Source organism: Oncorhynchus mykiss, chromosome 5 (assembly GCF_057628025.1).
Source record: "Oncorhynchus mykiss isolate SJ-2025 chromosome 5, ASM5762802v1, whole genome shotgun sequence".
Taxonomy (NCBI): Eukaryota; Metazoa; Chordata; class Actinopteri; order Salmoniformes; family Salmonidae; genus Oncorhynchus; species Oncorhynchus mykiss.
The window spans coordinates 96,202,729-96,226,821 of record NC_143026.1 but is presented as its reverse complement, the minus strand read 5'-3'; the positions used below and the strand labels follow the sequence as shown (position 1 = coordinate 96,226,821).

General features: G+C 43.9%; 1 protein-coding gene across 2 annotated transcripts in view; it reads right to left on the bottom strand.

Moving 5' to 3' along the window:
* Positions 1–24,093, bottom strand: part of gabra5 (gamma-aminobutyric acid type A receptor subunit alpha5) — a 169,127-nt gene that overhangs the window by 46,797 nt on the left and 98,237 nt on the right. For both annotated transcript variants that reach the window (XM_090236497.1, XM_036978987.2), the window contains exon 6: positions 9,450–9,532. In XM_090236497.1, coding sequence (XP_090092623.1) covers positions 9,450–9,532 — 83 coding nt within the window. The remainder of the gene's footprint in view (positions 1–9,449; positions 9,533–24,093) is intronic.

Sequence of the window (24,093 nt, the reverse complement as noted above, 5' to 3'; positions counted from 1 at the left end):
ATTAACACTGTCTCTATACCAGTTAGAGGAGGAGGTGATTAACACTGTCTCTACACCAGTTAGAGGAGGTGGTAATGAACACTGTCTTTATACCAGTTAGAGGAGGTGGTGATTAACACTGTCTCTATACCAGTTAGAGGAGGAGGAGGTGATTAACACTGTCTCTATACCAGTTAGAGGAGGAGGTGATTAACACTGTCTCTATACCAGTTAGAGGAGGAGGAGGTGGTGATTAAAACTGTCTCTATACCAGTTAGAGGAGGAGGAGGTGGTGATTAAAACTGTCTCTATACCAGGTAGAGGTGGTGATTAACACTGTCTTTATACCAGTTAGAGGAGGTGGTGATTAACACTGTCTCTATACCAGTTAGAGGAGGTGGTGATTAACACTGTCTATATACCAGTTAGAGGAGGAGGAGGTGATTAACACTGTCTCTATACCAGTTAGAGGAGGTGGTGATTAACACTGTCTCTATACCAGTTAGAGGAGGAGGTGGTGATTAACACTGTCTCTATACCAGTTAGAGGAGGAGGAAGTGATTAACACTGTCTCTGTACCAGTTAGAGGAGGTGGTGATTAACACTGTCTCTATACCAGTTAGAGGAGGAGGTGATTAACACTGTCTCTGTACCAGTTAGAGGAGGAGGTGATTAACACCGTCTCTATACCAGTTAGAGGAGGAGGTGGTGATTAACACTGTCTCTATACCAGTTAGAGGAGGAGGAGGTGATTAACACTGTCTCTATACCAGTTAGAGGAGGAGGTGATTAACACTGTCTCTATACCAGTTAGAGGAGGTGATTAACACTGTCTCTATACCAGTTAGAGGAGGAGGTGGTGATTAACACTGTCTCTATACCAGTTAGAGGAGGAGGTGATTAACACTGTCTCTATACCAGTTAGAGGAGGAGGAGGAGATTAACACTGTCTCTATACCAGTTAGAGGAGGAGGTGGTGTTTAACACTGTCTCTATACCAGTTAGAGGAGGAGGAGGTGATTAACACTGTCTCTATACCAGTTAGAGGAGGTGGTGATGAACACTGTCTCTATACCAGTTAGAGGAGGAGGAGGTGGTGATTAACACTGTCTCTATACCAGTTAGAGGAGGAGTTGATTAACACTGTCTCTATACCAGTTAGAGGAGGAGGAGGTGGTGATTAACACTGTCTCTACACCAGTTAGAGGAGGAGGAGGTGATTACAACTGTCTCTATACCAGTTAGAGGAGGTGATTAACACTGTCTCTATACCAGGTAGAGGAGGAGGTGGTGATTAACACTGTCTCTATACCAGTTAGAGGAGGAGGAGGTGATTAACACTGTCTCTATACCAGTTAGAGGAGGTGGTGATGAACACTGTCTCTATACCATTTAGAGGAGGAGGAGGTGATTAACACTGTCTCTATACCAGTTAGAGGAGGTGGTGATTAACACTGTCTCTATGCCAGTTAGAGGAGGAGTAGGTGATTAACACTGTCTCTATACCAGTTAGAGGAGGAGGAGGTGATTAACACTGTCTCTATACCAGTTAGAGGAGGTGGTGATTAACACTGTCTCTATACCAGGTAGAGGTGGTGATTAACACTGTCTCTATACCAGTTAGAGGAGGAGGAGGTGATTAAACACTGTCTCTATACCAGTTAGAGGAGGAGGAGGTGATTAACAATGTCTCTATGCCAGTTAGAGGAGGAGGAGGTGATTAACACTGTCTCTATACCATTTAGAGGAGGAGGAGGTGATTAACACTGTCTCTATACCAGTTAGAGGAGGAGGTGATTAACACTGTCTCTATACCAGTTAGAGGAGGAGGTGATTAACACTGTCTCTATACCAGTTAGAGGAGGAGGTGATTAACACTGTCTCTATACCAGTTAGAGGAGGAGGTGATTAACACTGTCTCTATACCAGTTAGAGGAGGAGGTGATTAACACTGTCTCTATACCAGTTAGAGGAGGAGGTGATTAACACTGTCTCTACACCAGTTAGAGGAGGTGGTAATGAACACTGTATTTATACCAGTTAGAGGAGGTGGTGATTAACACTGTCTCTATACCAGTTAGAGGAGGAGGAGGTGATTAACACTGTCTCTATACCAGTTAGAGGAGGAGGTGATTAACACTGTCTCTATACCAGTTAGAGGAGGAGGAGGTGGTGATTAAAACTGTCTCTACACCAGTTAGAGGAGGAGGAGGTGGTGATTAAAACTGTCTCTACACCAGGTAGAGGAGGTGGTGATTAACACTGTCTCTATACCAGTTAGAGGAGGTGGTAATTAACACTGTCTATATACCAGTTAGAGGAGGAGGAGGTGATTAACACTGTCTCTATACCAGTTAGAGGAGGTGGTGATTAACACTGTCTCTATACCAGTTAGAGGAGGAGGTGATTAACACTGTCTCTGTACCAGTTAGAGGAGGAGGTGATTAACACCGTCTCTATACCAGTTAGAGGAGGAGGTGGTGATTAACACTGTCTCTATACCAGTTAGAGGAGGAGGAAGTGATTAACACTGTCTCTGTACCAGTTAGAGGAGGTGGTGATTAACACTGTCTCTATACCAGTTAGAGGAGGAGGTGATTAACACTGTCTCTGTACCAGTTAGAGGAGGAGGTGATTAACACCGTCTCTATACCAGTTAGAGGAGGAGGTGGTGATTAACACTGTCTCTATACCAGTTAGAGGAGGAGGAGGTGATTAAACACTGTCTCTATACCAGTTAGAGGAGGAGGAGGTGATTAACACTGTCTCTATGCCAGTTAGAGGAGGAGTAGGTGATTAACACTGTCTCTATACCAGTTAGAGGAGGAGGAGGTGATTAACACTGTCTCTATACCAGTTAGAGGAGGTGGTGATTAACACTGTCTCTATACCAGGTAGAGGTGGTGATTAACACTGTCTCTATACCAGTTAGAGGAGGAGGAGGTGATTAAACACTGTCTCTATACCAGTTAGAGGAGGAGGAGGTGATTAACAATGTCTCTATGCCAGTTAGAGGAGGAGGAGGTGATTAACACTGTCTCTATACCATTTAGAGGAGGAGGAGGTGATTAACACTGTCTCTATACCAGTTAGAGGAGGATGAGATGGTGATTAAAACTGTCTCTACACCAGTTAGAGGAGGAGGAGGTGATTAACACTGTCTCTATACCAGTTAGAGGAGGTTGTGATTAACACTGTCTCTATACCAGGTAGAGGTCGAGGTGGTGATTAACACTGTCTCTATACCAGTTAGAGGAGGTGATTAACACTGTCTCTATACCAGTTAGAGGAGGTGGTGATTAACACTGTCTCTATACCAGTTAGAGAAGGAGGAGGTGGTGATTAAAACTGTCTCCACACCAGTTAGAGGAGGAGGAGGTGGTGATTAAAACTGTCTCTACACCAGGTAGAGGAGGTGGTGATTAACACTGTCTCTATACCAGGTAGAGGTGGTGATTAACACTGTCTTTATACCAGTTAGAGGAGGTGGTGATTAACACTGTCTATATACCAGTTAGAGGAGGAGGAGGTGATTAACACTGTCTCTATACCAGTTAGAGGAGGTGGTGATTAACACTGTCTCTATACCAGTTAGAGGAGGTGGTGATTAACACTGTCTATATACCAGTTAGAGGAGGAGGAGGTGATTAACACTGTCTCTATACCAGTTAGAGGAGGTGGTGATTAACACTGTCTCTATACCAGTTAGAGGAGGAGGTGGTGATTAACACTTTCTCTATACCAGTTAGAGGAGGAGGAAGTGATTAACACTGTCTCTGTACCAGTTAGAGGAGGTGGTGATTAACACTGTCTCTATACCAGTTAGAGGAGGAGGTGATTAACACGGTCTCTATACCAGTTAGAGGAGGAGGTGATTAACACCGTCTCTATACCAGTTAGAGGAGGAGGTGGTGATTAACACTGTCTCTATACCAGTTAGAGGAGGAGGAGGTGATTAACACTGTCTCTATACCAGTTAGAGGAGGAGGTGATTAACACTGTCTCTATACCAGTTAGAGGAGGTGATTAACACGGTCTCTATACCAGTTAGAGGAGGAGGTGGTGATTAACACTGTCTCTATACCAGTTAGAGGAGGAGGTGATTAACACTGTCTCTATACCAGTTAGAGGAGTAGGAGGTGATTAACACTGTCTCTATACCAGTTAGAGGAGGAGGTGGTGATTAACACTGTCTCTATACCAGTTAGAGGAGGAGGAGGTGATTAACACTGTCTCTATACCAGTTAGAGGAGGTGGTGATGAACACTGTCTCTATACCAGTTAGAGGAGGAGGAGGTGGTGATTAACACTGTCTCTATACCAGTTAGAGGAGGAGTTGATTAACACTGTCTCTATACCAGTTAGAGGAGGAGGAGGTGGTGATTAACACTGTCTCTATACCAGTTAGAGGAGGAGGAGGTGATTAACACTGTCTCTATACCAGTTAGAGGAGGAGGTGATTAACACTGTCTCTATACCAGTTAGAGGAGGTGATTAACACGGTCTCTATACCAGTTAGAGGAGGAGGTGGTGATTAACACTGTCTCTATACCAGTTAGAGGAGGAGGTGATTAACACTGTCTCTATACCAGTTAGAGGAGTAGGAGGTGATTAACACTGTCTCTATACCAGTTAGAGGAGGAGGTGGTGATTAACACTGTCTCTATACCAGTTAGAGGAGGAGGAGGTGATTAACACTGTCTCTATACCAGTTAGAGGAGGTGGTGATGAACACTGTCTCTATACCAGTTAGAGGAGGAGGAGGTGGTGATTAACACTGTCTCTATACCAGTTAGAGGAGGAGTTGATTAACACTGTCTCTATACCAGTTAGAGGAGGAGGAGGTGGTGATTAACACTGTCTCTATACCAGTTAGAGGAGGAGGAGGTGATTAACACAGTCTCTATACCAGTTAGAGGAGGAGGAGGTGATTAACACTGTCTCTATACCAGGTAGAGGAGGAGGAGGTGATTAACACTGTCTCTATACCAGTTAGAGAAGGTGGTGATGAACACTGTCTCTATACCAGTTAGAGGACGAGGTGATTAACACTGTCTCTATACCAGTTAGGGGAGGAGGAGGTGATTAACACTGTCTCTATACCAGTTAGAGGGGGAGGAGGTGATTAACACTGTCTCTATACCAGGTAGAGGAGGAGGAGGTGATTAACACTGCCTCTATACCAGTTAGAGGAGGTGGTGATTAACACTGTCTCTATACCAGGTAGAGGTGGTGATTAACACTGTCTTTATACCAGTTAGAGGAGGTGGTGATGAACACTGTCTCTATACCAGTTAGAGGAGGAGGAGGTGATTAACACTGTCTCTATACCAGTTAGAGGAGGTGGTGATGAACACTGTCTCTATACCAGTTAGAGGAGGAGGAGGTGATTAACACTGTCTCTATACCAGTTAGAGAAGGAGGTGGTGATTAACACTGTCTCTATACCAGTTAGAGGAGGAGGAGGTGATTAACACTGTCTCTATACCAGTTAGAGGAGGTGGTGATGTACACTGTCTCTATACCAGTTAGAGGAGGAGGTGATTAACACTGTCTCTATACCAGTTAGAGGAGGAGGTGGTGATTAACAATGTCAATACACCAGGTAGAGGAGGAGGTGATTAACACTGTCTCTATACCAGTTAGAGGAGGAGGAGGTGATTAACACTGTCTCTACACCAGGTAGAGGAGGAGGTGATTAACAATGTCTCTACACCAGTTAGAGGAGTAGGTGATTAACACTGTCTCTACACCAGTTAGAGGAGGAGGTGATTAACAATGTCTCTACACCAGTTAGAGGAGTAGGTGATTAACACTGTCTCTACACCAGGTAGAGGAAGAGGAGATTAACACTGTCTCTATACCAGTTAGAGGAGGAGGTGATTAACACTGTCTCTATACCAGTTAGGGGAGGAGGAGGTGATTAACACTGTCTCTATACCAGTTAGAGGGGGAGGAGGTGATTAACACTGTCTCTATACCAGGTAGAGGAGGAGGAGGTGATTAACACTGCCTCTATACCAGTTAGAGGAGGAGGTGGTGATTAACACTGTCTCTATACCAGTTAGAGGAGGAGGAGGTGATTAACACTGCCTCTATACCAGTTAGAGGAGGAGGTGATTAACACTGTCTCTATACCAGTTAGAGGAGGTGGTGATTAACACGGTCTCCATACCAGTTAGAGGAGGTGTTGATTAACACTGTCTCTATAGCAGGTAGAGGAGGAGGTGATTAACACTGTCTCTATATCAGTTAGAGGAGGAGGAGGTGATTAACACTGTCTCTATACCAGTTAGAGGAGGAGGAGGTGATTAACACTGTCTATACACCAGGTAGAGGAGGAGGTGATTAACAATGTCTCTACACCAGTTAGAGGAGTAGGTGATTAACACTGTCTCTACACCAGTTAGAGGAGGAGGTGATTAACAATGTCTCTACACCAGTTAGAGGAGTAGGTGATTAACACTGTCTCTATACCAGTTAGAGGAGGAGGTGATTAACACTGTCTCTATACCAGTTAGGGGAGGAGGAGGTGATTAACACTGTCTCTATACCAGTTAGAGGGGGAGTAGGTGATTAACACTGTCTCTACACCAGTTAGAGGAGGAGGTGATTAACAATGTCTCTACACCAGGTAGAGGAAGAGGTGATTAACACTGTCTCTATACCAGTTAGAGGAGGAGGTGATTAACACTGTCTCTATACCAGTTAGGGGAGGAGGAGGTGATTAACACTGTCTCTATACCAGTTAGAGGGGGAGGAGGTGATTAACACTGTCTCTATACCAGGTAGAGGAGGAGGAGGTGATTAACACTGCCTCTATACCAGTTAGAGGAGGAGGTGGTGATTAACACTGTCTCTATACCAGTTAGAGGAGGTGGTGATTAACACTGTCTCTATACCAGTTAGAGGAGGAGGTGATTAACACTGTCTCTATACCAGGTAAAGGAGGAGTTGAAGACAGCTCAGAGAGACCTTCACATCATGAAGGAGTGAGCTGCAGTGCTGAGTTGGGTCATGTTTATTAGCTGGGTCTTGTTTATTAGGTGGGTCATGTTCATTAGCTGGGTCATGTTTATTAGGTGGGTCATGTTCAATAGCTGGGTCATGTTTATTAGGTGGGTCATGTTCATTAGCTGGGTCATGTTTATTAGGTGGGTCATGTTCAATAGGTGGGCCATGCTCATTAGGTTACAGGGAATAACTAAGGGTTAAGTGCCAAATGGCACTCTATTCCCTATTTAGCGAACTACCTTTGGCCGGGGTATGTGGGGGCATAGGGAAAAGGGTGCCATTTAAGTCCCATGCTGAGAGACCAGATCGAGACATAATGAAGCCGAGGATCCTCTCTCTCTCTCTCTCTCTCTCTGTTGTCTCTGGCCTACAAGTGATAATTATCTCGTAAATTAAATCAATCAATTAATCACAGTAAATTACAGTTGTAGCTAGAACTGCAAAGGGATTGTGGACTGAATACCAAGTTAAAACCAGAGGACAGATCACTGGAGGCTGCAGTAAATGTATTTATTTATTTATTAGTCACACCACTAGGTGTGGTGTGGTGGTGATGAACACTGTCTCTATACCAGTTAGAGGAGGAGGAGGTGATTAACACTGTCTCTATACCAGTTAGAGGAGGAGGAGGTGATTAACACTGTCTCTATACCAGTTAGAGGAGGAGGAGGTGCTTTGCTTTTTTGCTTTGCTTCATAGCAAAGGGGGTGAATACATATGCACTTTCATTTATTTTTTCATTTCACTTCACCAATTTAGACTATTTTTGTCCATTACATGAAATTCAAATAAAAATCAATTAAAATGACAGGTTGTAATGAAACAAAATAGGAAAAACACCAGGGGGACAAATACATTTACAAGGCACTTTAGGACTAATTGGCTTATAGAGAGCAGAGAGAATGCTTGGAGAAAGTGATTGGTTAATTTACAAAGTCACATGACATATCAAATGTTTTTTGTCAAATGCGCCGAATACAACAAGTGAAGACCTTACCGTGAAATGCTTACTTACAAGCCCTTTACCAACAGTGCAGTTCAAGAGTTAAGAAAATATTCATATTTAATCTGATCACCGACAACGACGAGACAGCCTAGAAGGTCAGAGAACTGGCAGTGTGGTGCCAGGACAACAACCTCTCCCTCAATGTGAGCAAGACAAAGGAGCTGATTGTGGACTACATGAAAAGGCGGACCGAACAGGCCTCCATTAACATCAATGGAGCTGAAGTGGAGCGGGTCGAGAGTTTCAAGTTCCTTGGCGTCCACATCACCAACAAACTATCATGGTCCAAACACACCAAGACAGTCGTGAAGAGGGCACAACAAAACCTTTTCCCCCTTTGGAGAAAAGATTTGGCATGGGTCCCCATATCCTCAAAATGTTCTACAGCTGCACCATCGAGAGCATCCTGACCAGTCACCGCCTGGTATGGCAACTGTTCAACATCTAACCATAAGGCGTTACAGAGGGTAATGTGTACGGCCCAGTACATCACTGGGGCCAAGCTTCCTGCAATCCAGTACCTATATAATAGGCGGTGTCAAAAGAGAGCCCATAAAATTGTCAGAGACTCCAATCACCCAAGTCATAGACTGTTTTCTCTGCTACCGCAGGTCAAGCGGTACCAGAGCGCCAAGTATAGGTCCAAGAGGCTCCTTAACAGCTTCTACCCCCAAGCCATAAGACTGCTGAATAATTAATCAAATGGCCACCGGGCTATTACACCGGGCTTCCATTTGTTTTGTACACTGCTGTTACTTGCTGTTAATTATCTATGCATAGTCACTTTACCCCAACCTACGTGTACAAATTACCTCGACTAACCTGTACCCCCGCACATTGACTTGGTTCCGGTACCCCATGTATATAGCTTCGTTATTGTTATGTAATTTTATTGTGTTAGTTTATATTTATTGTGTTAGTTTTTATAGGATATCCCTACCGGCCAAACCCTCCCTAACCTGGACGACACTAGGCCAATTGTGCATCGCCCCATGGACCTCCCAGTCGCGGCCGGCTGCGACAGAGACTCTCGAACCCAGAGTCTCTGGTGGCACAGCTTGCACTGCGATGCAGTGTCTTAGACCACTGTGCCACCCAGGAGGCATGAGAGTTACCTTTCTAAAAGAACACAGAGCATTTTCATTAATGGAAACCTCTCTAATGCAAATTGTGTTGAATGTGGCGTACCGCAGGGAAGCCGGCTTGGACCATTATTGATTTGTTTTTACTAATGACCTTCCACAGACCCTGACCTTCACAGCATTGGGATAGAGGTACAGATGCACAGGAGAAGCATCACGTGTGTGTGTGTGTGTGTGTGTGTGTGTGTGTGTGTGTGTGTGTGTGTGTGTGTGTGTGTGTGTGTGTGTGTGTGTGTGTGTGTGTGTGTGTGTGATAATAGCAGATCCGTAATGCCAGATGTGTTTACTGAGGAGTCTTATTAACTTACAGCTTCCAAACTTAAGAGGACAGGCGTGGGCATCCATGGGGAAGTCCTCTAACTGCATGGGGCATTCTGCTGAGATGGTTAACCTGGAGAGACATCAGAGATTAGAAATTATATTGTGATCGTGATTCATTACAATTATTAACCTTTCTGGCGCAGGGTTTCCGCTAGCGACCCACCATGACAACATCCGGTGAAATTGCAGAGCGCCAGATTCAAAATACAGAAATAGTCATAATAAACATTCATAAAATATACAAGTGTTATACATCGGCTAAAAGATGAACTTCTTGTTAATCCAGCCGGTTTGTCAGATTTCAAATAGGATTTACTGCGAAAGCATACCATGCGATTATCTGAGGACAGCGCCCCGCATACAAAACCATGAAAAACATTTTCCAACCAAACAGATGCATCACAAAAGTCAGAAATAGCGATAAAATAAATAAAATAAATCGCTTACCTTTGAAGATCTTCATCTTTCCGCAATCCCAAAGGTCTCAGTTACACAATGAATGGTTGTTGTTTTTTCCGATAAAGTCCTTCTTTATATCCCAAAATTGTCCGTTTGTTTGGCACATTTGATTCAGAAATACACTGGTTCCAACTCACCTAACATGCCTACAAAGGATCTAATAAGTTATCTGTAAACTTGGTCCAAACATTTCAAACAACGTTTCTAATCCAACCTCAGGTACCCTAAAATGTAAATAATCGATAAGACGGAATAAACTGTTTCCAATACCGGAGGAAAACAACAAGGAGGTCTCATTCACACGCACCAACAGACTAGAGTCCACCTGAGTGACACTTAGAAAGAAAATTCATTTTTCTACAAAAAAAAGACTGTTGACATCTAGTGGAAGCCATAGGAACTGCAATCTGGGTCCTAATAATTCCGCTTCTCCATTGAAAAGAATTGGAATGACCTCAACAACAAAAAAATCCTGGATGGATTGTCCTCAGGGTTTTGCCTGCCAAAATCAGGTCTGTTATACTCACAGACATTATTTTAACAGTTTTAGAAACTTTAGAGTGTTTTCTATCCAATACTACCATGCATATGCATATCCTAGCTTCCGGGCCTGAGTAACAGGCAGTTTACTTTGGGCACCTCAGTCACCCAAACTTCCGAATACTGCCCTCTAAGAAGTTCTAAATAATCATCATATCATCAGTTGCTCAACTCCATTTCACCAATGATTCCATTACTATGTCAGAACACGGTGTTAATAGACAAATTGCCGTGTTACTACAAAACCAGAAGAGCAATTTATGCTTTGACATGATTAACCTAGAGAAGTTACAAGACAACATCATGATTATTTTACAATTCATCATCATCATCACTATTACATTTTTTATGATAACATTCATCCATTTAGATTTAGATCACAATGTGTGATATTATATAGAAACAGGAACAAAATCCTGCATTATTTGCTATAACAAGAGGTCAAAACATTTACATCATGGGGACTTCTTGCGTCTTCTGTTAATAAGAATATTTAGAGATAACAAAGAGACGTTCATTGCCCGAGAAGTTTGTGCCCTTTAACACTATAAACCAAATATAGGGCCCTTTAACCCTATAAAGACTCAACAACCACCACAAGTGGTTTTTAAGTGTGATTTTGACAGCAAAAACTTGAAAACAAATTGGAAAAACAGAAAACTAGAAGAAACACATTTTAGCTAAAATACAGCTCTTCTCTCTTTTCTCTCTCTACCTCTTTATCCCTGTCTATCTCTGTCATTTGCTCACTCAGTAAATCATAGGTGGATTTGAGTTGGAATGCCATGTGATCTCATGGGAACAGCATTCCAAGAGTGATGTGTATGTCCAGCTGTATCAAAACAGCGTAACAGTATCCCATCTGAAAACTGGTGATCCTAGACTGCCATCTACTGGAGATAGTTCATCATCATCATCACCTGGCTTTCCAAAAGCGGTCCAATAAGATCTGCATCAGCACTATTTAGTCTACCAGCTCCTACATCCGATGGTATGTACAGGTATGTCTCTGTTCATAATGTGGTCCAATCAAATACAACAATGTTCCCCAGCCCATATATGAACATTTTGTTCCAATAAATCTTAAAATGTAATCGGACATCGATCATTTGTGGTTTTAAACTAAGTTCCTTTTGTAAAACATTGGAGTAAGAATCCCCACAGGAAATGTGTAATAGAGGAGAGGACACACGTCTGGTAAATTAAGCATTTGCTCAGATATTGAGCCGACGCATTGATTGGTTCTTTCAAACGTAATTTTTTTCCCTTGAGGAAGCGGGGGGCTCAGGAGGTGTGAGGCTGTGCTTGTGGGTGTTTGAGTTTGAGTGACAAGGGCACGGAGGGGGCGGGTGCTCAGGGTGTGTGTGGCTGTGGGTGTTTGAGTTTGAGTGAGAAAGGCATAGAGGAGAAACAACCAGTAAAAGCACAGTGCCCTTCATTATCAATACACATCAAAACATTCTTTCCAGAATCTAGGTGTTTGCCAGACTAAATAAGAGCACACCTCCTCAATCTATTGTCCTACACCTCCCTCTAGTGGACTACACAGGAACTACACATCTGGTGGTCTACACAGGAACTACACCTCCATCTGGTGGACTACACAGGAACTACACCTCCCTCTGGTGGACTACACAGGAACTACACCTCCCTCTGGTGGACTACACAGGAACTACACCTCCCTCTGGTGGGCTACACAGGAACTACACCTCCCTCTGGTGGACTACACAGGAACTACACCTCCCTCTGTTGGACTACACAGGAACTACACCTCCCTCTGGTGGGCTACACAGGAACTACACCTCCCTCTGGTGGACTACACAGGAACTACACCTCCCTCTGGTGGACTACACAGGAACTATACCTCCCTCTGGTGGGCTACACAGGAACTACACCTCCCTCTGGTGGGCTACACAGGAACTACACCTCCCTCTGGTGGGCTACACAGGAACATAACAACTGGAAGAATGTATCTTATGATGTAAAAAGACACAGAACACTGGTAAGGCAAAACAATGGACAGGCTATTCCAAGTGATTTGAGTGGGTGCAGTTGCATGATACCCAACCACAGAAATATTGCTGTTTTCAGAAAATAGGCATTGTAACTCACTGATTAGTCTTTCAATAATTAAACACGTCAATGATTCCCTCTTAGGAATGTCTCTGAAGCAAAACTTAGGGCTCTATTTTAACAAACCTAACGCAATGGGTGCTATAGGTTCAGGGATGTGTCAGAAATATTTTTGCTATTTTCACAACCAGAATTATGGGTGCAGTAGCTGGAAGTGGTGCGAAAGGGCTGGGGTTTGATGAATAAACAAGTTGGAGGTGTGTCAAGGCTAGACCTCTCACTGGCCAATCAGAACGTGCTCCATGGCTAAATATGTGGTTGTTTCAAGTTGTGTATTTACGGTCTTTTATGTATTTCATTGTCATCAACTCCAATTTGATTGTTAGTCAGATATAGCCTAGTTTGTCAAATAGCCTGCAGAAAACAAAATAATAAAATGTAGGCCTATCCCATCTTTGCTAAATATGTTGAACATATTTGCAGTCCACATTGTATTAATTAAAAGGATGGTTTCAATAAGGGAATATATTGTTTAACATTCACACTGCTATAGGGGCTAGGCCTACTGTAGGCCTATATGTCTAAGCCATGTTTATTCAGAAAGTATTCAGACCTCTTGACTTTTTCCACATTTTGTCCATTTACAGCAATTTTCTAAAATGGATTCAGTTCATTTGTTTCCTCGTCAATCTAAACACAATGACAAAGTAAAAACTGTTTATAGAAATGTTTGCAAATGTATATATATATATTTTTAAATACCTTATTTAAATAAGTATTCAGACCCTTTGCTATGAGACTCGAAATTGAGCTCAGGTGCATCTTGTTTCCATTGATCATCCAACTTGATTGGAGTCCACCTGTGGTAAATTCAAATTCACCTGTTTATATAACGTCCCACAGTTGACGGTGCATGTCAGAGCAAAAATCAAACTATGAGGTTGAAGGAATTGTCTGTAGAGCTCTGTGACAGGATTGTGTCGAGGCACAGATCTGGGGAAGGGTATCAAAACATTTCTGAAGCATTGAAGGTCCCCAAGAACACAGTGGCCTCCACTTGGAACCACCATGACTCTTCCTAGAGCTGGTCGCCCGGCCAAACTGAGCAATCGATGGGAGAAGGGCCTTGGTGAGGAAGATGACCAAGAACCTGGTGGTCATTTGGACAGAGCTCCAAAGTTCTTCTGTGGATATGGGAGAACCTTCCAGAAGAACAACCATCTCTGCAGCACTAAACTAATCTGGTCTTTACTGTAGTGGCCAGACAGAAACCACTCTTCAGTAAAAGGCACATGACAGCCAGCTTGGAGTTTGCTAAAAGGCATCTGAAAACTCTCAGACCATGACAAACCAGATTCTCTGGTCTGATGAAACCAAGATTGAACTCTTTGGTCTGAATGCCAAGTGACACGTCTGGAGGAAACCTTGCACCATCCCTACGGTGAATCATGGTGGTGGCAGCATCATGCTGTGGGGATGTTTTTCAGAGGCAGGGACTGGAAGACTAGTCAGGAAAGATCTTTACAGGGAAAGATGAATGGCGCAAAGAACAGAGAGATACTTGATGAAAACCTGCTCCAGAGCGCTCAGGACCTTAGACTGTGGCGAAGGTTCACCTTCTAACAGGACACCGACCCTAAGCACACAGCCAAGGAGGAGTGGCTTCGGGACAAGTCTTTGAATGTACTTGAGTGGCCCAGCCAGAGACCAGATTTGAACCCGATCTAACATCTCTGGAGTGACCTGAAAATAGCTGTGCAGCGACGCTCCCCATCCAACCTGACAGAGCTTGAGAGGATCTGCAGAGAAGAATGGGAGAAACTCCCCCAATACAGGTGTGCCAAGCTTGTAGCATCATATCCAAGAAGACTCAAGGCTGTAATCACTGCCAAAGGTGCAACAACAAAGTACTGAGTAAAGGGTCTGAATACTTATGTAAATGTGATATTTCAGTTTAAAAAATAAATTCTAAAATTCTAAAAATCTATTTTTGCTTCGTCATTTTGGGGTATTGTGTGTAAATTGATGAGTGATTTTTTTTTTTTTATATATTCTAGAAAAAGTCTATAACGTAACAAAATGTGGAAAAACTCAAGAGAGCTGAATAGTTTCTGAATCCACTGTACCTTTTTTTAAAACATTATTTATTTAACCTTTATTTAACCAGGCAAGTCAGTTAAGAACATATTCTTATTCTCAATCACAGCCTAGAACAGTGGGTTCAGGGGCCTTGTTCAGGGGAACGGTGGGTTAACTGCCTTGTTCAGGGGAACGGTGGGTTAACTGCCTTGTTCAGGGGAACAGTGGGTTAACTGACTTGTTCAGGGGAACAGTGGGTTAACTGCCTTGTTCAGGGGAACAGTGGGTTAACTGCCTTGTTCAGGGGATCAGTGGGTTAACTGCCTTGTTCAGGGGAACAGTGGGTTAACTGCCTTGTTCAGGGGATCAGTGGGTTAACTGCCTTGTTCAGGGGAACAGTGGGTTAACTGCCTTGTTCAGGGGAACAGTGAGTTAACTGCCTTGTTCAGGGGAACAGTGGGTTAACTGGCCTAGGAACAGTGGGTTAACTGCCTGTTCAGGGGAACAGTGGGTTAACTGGTCTAGGAACAGTGGGTTAACTGCCTGTTCAGGGGAACAGTGGGTTAACTGCCATGTTCAGGGGAACGGTGGGTTAACTGCCTTGTTCAGGGGAACAGTGGGTTAACTGCCTTGTTCAGGGGAACAGTGGGTTAACTGCCTTGTTCAGGGGAACGGTTGGTTAACTGGTCTAGGAACAGTGGGTTAACTGCCTTGTTCAGGGGAACAGTGGGTTAACTGCCTTGTTCAGGGGAACAGTGGGTTAACTGCCTTGTTCAGAGGAACAGCAGGTTAACTGCCTTGTTCAGGGGAACAGTGGGTTAACTGCCTTGTTCAGGGGAACAGTGGGTTAACTGCCTTGTTCAGGGGAACAGTGGGTTAACTGCCTTGTTCAGGGGAACGGTTGGTTAACTGGTCTAGGAACAGTGGGTTAACTGCCTTGTTCAGGGGAACAGTGGGTTAACTGCCTTGTTCAGGGGAACAGTGGGTTAACTGCCTTGTTCAGAGGAACAGCGGGTTAACTGCCTTGTTCAGGGGAACAGTGGGTTAACTGCCTTGTTCAGGGGAACAGTGGGTTAATTGCCTTGTTCAGGGGAACAGTGGGTTAACTGACTTGTTCAGGGGAACAGTGGGTTAACTGCCTTGTTCAGGGGAACATTGGGTTAACTGCCTTGTTCAGGGGATCAGTGGGTTAACTGCCTTGTTCAGGGGAACAGTGGGTTAACTGCCTTGTTCAGGGGATCAGTGGGTTAACTGCCTTGTTCAGGGGATCAGTGGGTTAACTGCCTTGTTCAGGGGAACAGTGGGTTAACTGCCTTGTTCAGGGGAACAGTGGGTTAACTGCCTTGTTCAGGGGAACAGTGGGTTAACTGCCTTGTTCAGGGGAACAGTGGGTTAACTGCCTTGTTCAGGGGAGCAGTGGGTTAACTGCCTTGTTCAGGGGCAGAACGACAGATTTTTACCTTGTCAGCTCAGGGATTAGAACTTGTAAACTTTACGGGTTACTAGTTACGATTACTAGTTACGGTTACTAGTTACGGTTACTAGTCCAACCACTAGGCTACCCTGCCAGCCATTGTCAATAAGCAAGATTAAATTCCCTATTAAATAAGGCTTTAAAATAGAGCGATTCATTCTAATCAAAAATCCAACAACAACTTGTTTTGAACAGGCTATGTCTAAGTACAGCCACCATAACTGCTTCCGGTGGGCAGATGATCCCAAAGCGCAACAATGGAGGATTTTACTCACATCTAAAACTTTTCACAGAAACAAAGATCCAATATAAAAAGAGAATATCCACTCACTGCTATACTGCTGCCAAATATGTTTTATAATGGAACCATCTTACTTGTCACATCCACACTTATCCAGAAATAGCAGATGGCTCCTAAATTGCATTATGGACGTTCGCCATCAAGACAGGATGTGAATTATTCATTATTTTTAACAAACTAAATGAAAAACAAGATCTGTGTTTTATTTTTATTTTGTTAACCAATAATATTTCGAAATAGCTTTGGGAGTCAGAAGCAGGTTATCATAAAATCCACAGAATAATAAAAAAAATGGGATTGCCTTCATTATAGCCTTTAGATCTACTAGCCTACTGTACATGGAGGGGTTTTATAATTCATGATGGACATATGGACATGTAGCCTACATGGAGGGGTTTTATAATTCATGATGGACATATGGACATGTAGCCTACTGTACATGGAGGGGTTTTATAATTCATGATGGACATATGGACATGTAGCCTACTGTACATGGAGGGGTTTTATAATTCATGATGGACATATGGACATGTAGCCTACATGGAGGGGTGTTACGCATGTCCAAAACGGGACCTGACTAAAATAAAGTAGACCTACACAATACATAGGATACAGTATAAAGGGGATGTCCACTCACTGTTTTGCTGCTCCCAAACTTTATCTTTTAATAAAGCTTTAGTGATTAAGATGTATTTCAAAGCACTATCACGAATCAAACTCTTTATTGATAGGCTTGGCTCCTCGATGAACACACTGGACAGGACAACGTCTTCGTTGAAGAGAGGCACTATGTTTTTAATCAAATGTTGAAAAACATGAGTTTTCATGTTTCTAAATTCGAGGGTTCCCGGCACAAAGGGCAAACCTACTCTCCTGTTCCTGCTGCTCCTCCTGCTCCTCCTGCTCTCCATGTAGTCCCATCGTTACCGCTAAGACCTGCTTTTCATTGGTCTTACATCTTCCAATATGCGCTGCATGAAATCCCTTTTACACCTGTTTTTAAGGACACACCTCAAATATTGACAGCCCTTCCCATTTCAGTGCGAGCGAGCTGATATTAGACAGGTACAATTCTGTAACTGAAACATGGGATGAAAAATGCCAGAGTGTCAGTTTTTACAAACTAAAGTGCGTTTGGCAATTGCGCCGCCGTAGCGCCAGGCGAAAATAGAGACTATAGGCTGTGAATAGAGCCCCATGGCTGTAAATAGAGCCACCAGGCTGTGAATAGAGCCCCTAGGCTGTGAATAGAGCCCCATGGCTCTAAATAGAGCCACCAGGCTGTGAATAGAGCCCCTAGGCTGTGAATAGAGCCCCTAGGCTGTAAATAGAGCCACTAGGCTGTGAATAGAGCCCCTAGGCTGTGAATAGAGCCCCTAGGCTGTGAATAGAGCCACTAGGCTGTAAATAGAGCCACTAGGCTGTGAATAGAGCCACTAGGCTGTGAATAGAGTCCCTAGGCTGTGAATAGAGCCCCTAGGCTGTGAATAGAGCCCCTAGGCTGTAAATAGAGCCACTAGGCTGTGAATAGAGCCACTAGGCTGTGAATAGAGCCACTAGGCTGTGAATAGAGCCACTAGGCTGTGAATAGAGCCACTAGGCTGTGAATAGAGCCCATAGGCTGTGAATAGAGCCCTAGGCTGTGAATAGAGCCCCTAGGCTGTGAATATAGCCACTAGGCTGTGAATATAGCCACTAGGTTGTGAATATAGCCACTAGGCTGTGAATAGAGCCCCTAGGCTGTGAATAGAGTCCCTAGGCTGTGAATAGAGTCCCTAGGCTGTGAATAGAGTCCCTAGGCTGTGAATAGAGCCACTAGGCTGTGAATAGAGCCACTAGGCTGTGAATATAGCCACTAGGCTGTGAATAGAGCCACTAGGCTGTGAATAGAGCCACTAGGCTGTGAATATAGCCACTAGGCTGTGAATAGAGCCCCTAGGCTGTGAATAGAGCCCCTAGGATGTGAACATAGCCACTAGGCTGTGAATAGAGCCACTAGGCTGTGAATATAGCCACTAGGCTGTGAATAGAGCCACTAGGCTGTGAATAGAGCCACTAGGCTGTGAATAGAGCCACTAGGCTGTGAATAGAGCCACTAGGCTGTGAATAGAGCCCCTAGGCTGTGAATAGAGCCACTAGGCTGTGAATAGAGCCCCTAGACTGTGGCTATCCCAATGTGATTTGAACTCCCAACAGTGGGTGCAGAGCTGCGTGATAGCCAACCACAGCAAAACATTGGTTCTCTGTTAGCAGATCACTAAATTGACTGTTCCTGAATCAACTTTGAAACACGTCAAGGATTTTCTATTCCGTCTCCTTTAAGGAGTGTCAATAGCATTCCTTCAGCTCTTACACTTTCAATTATCTCATTACAAAACCAACCTTCTCTGCAATTATTATTTTTTGCTGATTCCATTGACAGTGTTTACCATGGCTGGGTTAGAAAGTGTTTTTTAAATGGATGTTCGTCTGAGATCAATCCGTGCCTGGGTAAGAAGAGGGGCATGTTAACAGAGGATTCTCTGGTCATTAGCAGGAAGTATATGCAGAGCCACAACACAATAGCAGGTTAGCGTTTTGTCATCATGGATCCAGTTCTGGAGGCAGCTCTGAACCTAACCCTAACCTTTACCATAACTTTAACCAAACTGCACACTAACCTTAAATTAAGACCAAAAAAGCCATTTTATTTTTTGTTTTCATGAATTTTTAAAAGTATATACAGTATTTGACTTTTTTTAATTTAATTTTTTAAAATCTGAATGTTTTTAAAATCTGAATCATTATATACTATACACACTATACCCTATGAACCCTCGTCTAAAGTAGTGCACTATATAGGGAATAGGGTGCCATAGGGCTCTGGTCTAAAGTAGTGCACTACATAGGGAATAGGGTGCCATAGGGCTCTGGTCTAAAGTAGTGCACTACATAGGGAATAGGGTGCCATAGGGCTCTGGTCTAAAGTAGTGCTCTATATAGGGAATAGGGTGCCATAGGGCTCTGGTCTAAAGTAGTGCTCTATATATGGAATAGGGTTCTATAGGGCTCTGGTCTAAAGTAGTGCTCTATATAGGGAATAGGGTGCCATAGGGCTCTGGTCTAAAGTAGTGCACTATATAGGGAATAGGGTGCCATAGGGCTCTGGTCTAAAGTAGTGCTCTATATAGGGAATAGGGCTCTGGTCTAAAGTAGTGCACTATATAGGGAATAGGGTTCTATAGGGCTCTGGTCTAAAGTAGTGCTCTATATAGGGAATAGGGCTCTGGTCTAAAGTAGTGCACTATATAGGGAATAGGGTTCTATAGGGCTCTGGTCTAAAGTAGTGCACTATATAGGGAATAGGGTGCCATAGGGCTCTGGTCTAAAGTAGTGCTCTATATAGGGAATAGGGTTCTATAGGGCTCTGGTCTAAAGTAGTGCACTATATAGGGAATAGGGTGCCATAGGGCTCTGGTCTAAAGTAGTGCTCTATGTAGGGAATAGGGTTCTATAGGGCTCTGGTCTAAAGTAGTGCTCTATATAGGGAATAGGGTGCCATAGGGCTCTGGTCTAAAGTAGTGCACTATATAGGGAATAGGGTGCCATAGGGCTCTGGTCTAAAGTAGTGCTCTATATAGGGAATAGGGCTCTGGTCTAAAGTAGTGCACTATATAGGGAATAGGGTTCTATAGGGCTCTGGTCTAAAGTAGTGCTCTATATAGGGAATAGGGCTCTGGTCTAAAGTAGTGCTCTATATAGGGAATAGGGTTCTATAGGGCTCTGGTCTAAAGTAGTGTTCTATATAGGGAATAGGGTTCTATAGGACTCTGGTCTAAAGTAGTGCTCTATATAGGGTTCTATAGGGCTCTGGTCTAAAGTAGTGCTCTATATAGGGAATAGGGTGCCATAGGGCTCTGGTCTAAAGTAGTGCTCTATATAGGGAATAGGGCTCTGGTCTAAAGTAGTGCTCTATATAGGGAATATGGTTCTATAGGGCTCTGGTCTAAAGTAGCGCTCTATATAGGGAATAGGGTGCCATAGGGCTCTGGTCTAAAGTAGTGCGCTATATAGGGAATAGGGTTCCATAGGGCTCTGGTCTAAAGTAGTGCTCTATATAGGGAATAGGGTTCTATAGGGCTCTGGTCTAAAGTAGTGCTCTATATAGGGAATAGGGTTCTATAGGGCTCTGGTCTAAAGTAGTGCACTATATAGGGAATAGGGTTCTATAGGGCTCTGGTCTAAAGTAGTGCTCTATATAGGGAATAGGGTTCTATAGGGCTCTGGTCTAAAGTAGTGCTTTATATAGGGAATAGGGTTCTATAGGGCTCTGGTCTAAAGTAGTGCTCTATATAGGGAATAGGGCTCTGGTCTAAAGTAGTGCTCTATATAGGGAATAGGGTGCCATAGGGCTCTGGTCTAAAGTAGTGCTCTATATAGGGAATAGGGCTCTGGTCTAAAGTAGTGCTCTATATAGGGAATATGGTTCTATAGGGCTCTGGTCTAAAGTAGTGCTCTATATAGGGAATAGGGTGCCATAGGGCTCTGGTCTAAAGTAGTGCGCTATATAGGGAATAGGGTTCCATAGGGCTCTGGTCTAAAGTAGTGCTCTATATAGGGAATAGGGTTCTATAGGGCTCTGGTCTAAAGTAGTGCACTATATAGGGAATAGGGTTCTATAGGGCTCTGGTCTAAAGTAGTGCTCTATATAGGGAATAGGGCTCTGGTCTAAAGTAGTGCTCTATATAGGGAATAGGGTTCTATAGGGCTCTGGTCTAAAGTAGTGCTCTATATAGGGAATAGGGTTCTATAGGGCTCTGGTCTAAAGTAGTGCTCTATATAGGGAATAGGGCTCTGGTCTAAAGTAGTGCTCTATATAGGGAATAGGGCTCTGGTCTAAAGTAGTGCTCTATATAGGGAATAGGGTTCTATAGGGCTCTGGTCTAAAGTAGTGCTCTATATAGGGAATAGGGCTCTGGTCTAAAGTAGTGCTCTATATAGGGAATAGGGTTCTATACGGCTCTGGTCTAAAGTAGTGCACTATATAGGGAATAGGGCTCTGGTCTAAAGTAGTGCACTACATAGGGAATAGGGTGCCATTGTGCCCTAACCTGCAGACCACATTGCTCCCCATGTTCAATCTCTCCCTAGAATGTCATGAAGTCCCCAAGTTGTTGAAATCATCATTTGTCCTCCCTCTTTTGAGTTGGTACCACTATACTGAATAACTGTTGGCCCATATCTAAGTTGGATTTTTTTGGGGGGCAAAAGTATTGGCGTCGCTAGTCAATTAGAAGGAGCTTGTCTACTTACAGGAAAAGTATATTTTGAGTAGGATGGACTCAGGTTTTCATTCTAGCCACAGCACTGTTACAGCAACGTTTACATTTGTGGATTATATTCACTGGATATTGTGTATCTGTGTTCATAGACGTGTCAAATGACCAGCCTGTCTTGGTGCAGAGACTGAAGTGTGTTGGGGTGATGTGTGATCTATATAGTGGTCTTGGCTGGTCTCCACACCACTGTGATCTATATAGTGGTGAAGGCTGGTCTCCACACCACTGTGATCTATATAGTGGTGTTGGCTGGTCTCCACACCACTGTGATCTATATAGTGGTGAAGGCTGGTCTCCACACCATTGTGATCTATATAGTGGTGTTGGCTGGTCTCCACACCACTGTGATCTATATAGTGGTGCTGGTCTCCACACCACTGTGATCTATGTAGTGGTGCTGGTCTCCACACCACTGTGATCTATATAGTGCTGCTGGTCTCCACACCACTGTGATCTATATAGTGGTGTTGGCTGGTCTCCACACCACTGTGATCTATATAGTGGTGCTGGTCTCCACACCATTGTGATCTATATAGTGGTGCTGGTCTCCACACCACTGTGATCTATATAGTGGTGTTGGCTGGTCTCCACACCACTGTGATCTATATAGTGGTGTTGGCTGGTCTCCACACCACTGTGATCTATATAGTGGTGTTGGCTGGTCTCCACACCACTGTGATCTATATAGTGGTGTTGGCTGGTCTCCACACCACTGTTATCTATATAGTGGTGCTGGTCTCCACACCACTGTGATCTATATAGTGGTGTTGGTCTCCACACCACTGTGATCTATATAGTGGTGTTGGCTGGTCTCCACACCACTGTGATCTATATAGTGGTGTTGGCTGGTCTCCACACCACTGTGATCTATATAGTGGTGTTGGCTGGTCTCCACACCACTGTGATCTATATAGTGGTGTTGGCTGGTCTCCACACCACTGTTATCTATATAGTGGTGCTGGTCTCCACACCACTGTGATCTATATAGTGGTGTTGGTCTCCACACCACTGTGATCTATATAGTGGTGTGGGTCTTCACACCACTGTTATCTATATAGTGGTGCTGGTCTCCACACCACTGTGATCTATATAGTGGTGTTGGCTGGTCTCCACACCACTGTGATCTATATAGTGGTGTTGGTCTCCACACCACTGTGATCTATATAGTGGTGTTGGTCTCCACACCACTGTGATCTATATAGTGGTGCTGGTCTCCACACCACTGTGATCTATATAGTGGTGTTGGTCTTCACACCTCTGATCTATATAGTGGTGCTGGTCAGTCTCCACACCACTGTGATCTATATAGTGGTGCTGGTCTCCACACCATTGTGATCTATATACTGGTGTTGGCTGGTCTCCACACCACTGTGATCTATATAGTGGTGCTGGTCTCCACACCACTGTGATCTATATAGTGGTGTTGGCTGGTCTCCACACCACTGTGATCTATATAGTGGTGTTGGCTGGTTTCCAACCACTGATCTATATACATGTGTTGGCTGGTCTCCACACCACTGTGATCTCTATAGTGGTGCTGGTCAGACAGAGAGAGAGAGACACAGAGAGAGAGAGGCAGGGGGAAGAGAGATAGAGAGAGACAGAGAGTGAGAGAGAGAGAGAGAGAGAGTGACAGAGAGAGAGAGGCAGGGGGAAGAGAGACAGAGAGAGAGAGAGAGAGATAGACAGAGTGACAGAGAGTGACAGAGAGAGAGAGAGAGAGAGAGAGGAGGGTGACACACAGCCAGCTTGGTGCTTTCTCGGAGACCCTGTCTGTTTCCTAAATGGCACCCTATTCTGGTCAAAAGTAGTGCACTATGTAGGGAATAGGGTGCCATTTGGGACCCATCCCTTTGGCCTGTTTTCCTCCACTACCGTGCCTCAGAATGGGTCAAGACAAACAAAGACTTCTGCCTCTCCGCTTTCCAATTCATCTGACCCACATGCAGAGGAACCGTCCGAGGAATGGGACAGAGGAACCATCAGAGCTGAAGGGAGTGTGTGTGTGTGTGTGTGTGTGTGGGGGTGGGTGGGTGTGAGTGTGTGTGTGGGAGTATTATAGGATGTACTCCTACAGCAGGGGTCTCGCAGTCAAATCTCCAGAGGCTGCTATATGTACTGTTTGATGTTTGAGTCTCAAACATGACAATATCAGCTATGTATTATGACTGAATAATGGTGTAGAGATAGTATAATTGTATAATGAGACTCTATGACATATTTACTGTAACTAGCTACATAACAAGCTAACAAACCCTATGTAACAAACCAGTACGACAATAGACAGCAGAACTCCTATGACATTTAGTTCTATAGTAGAATGAGCATGACGATTCAACAGACAGCAGAACTATGACATTTAGTTCTATAGTAGAATGAGCATGAGG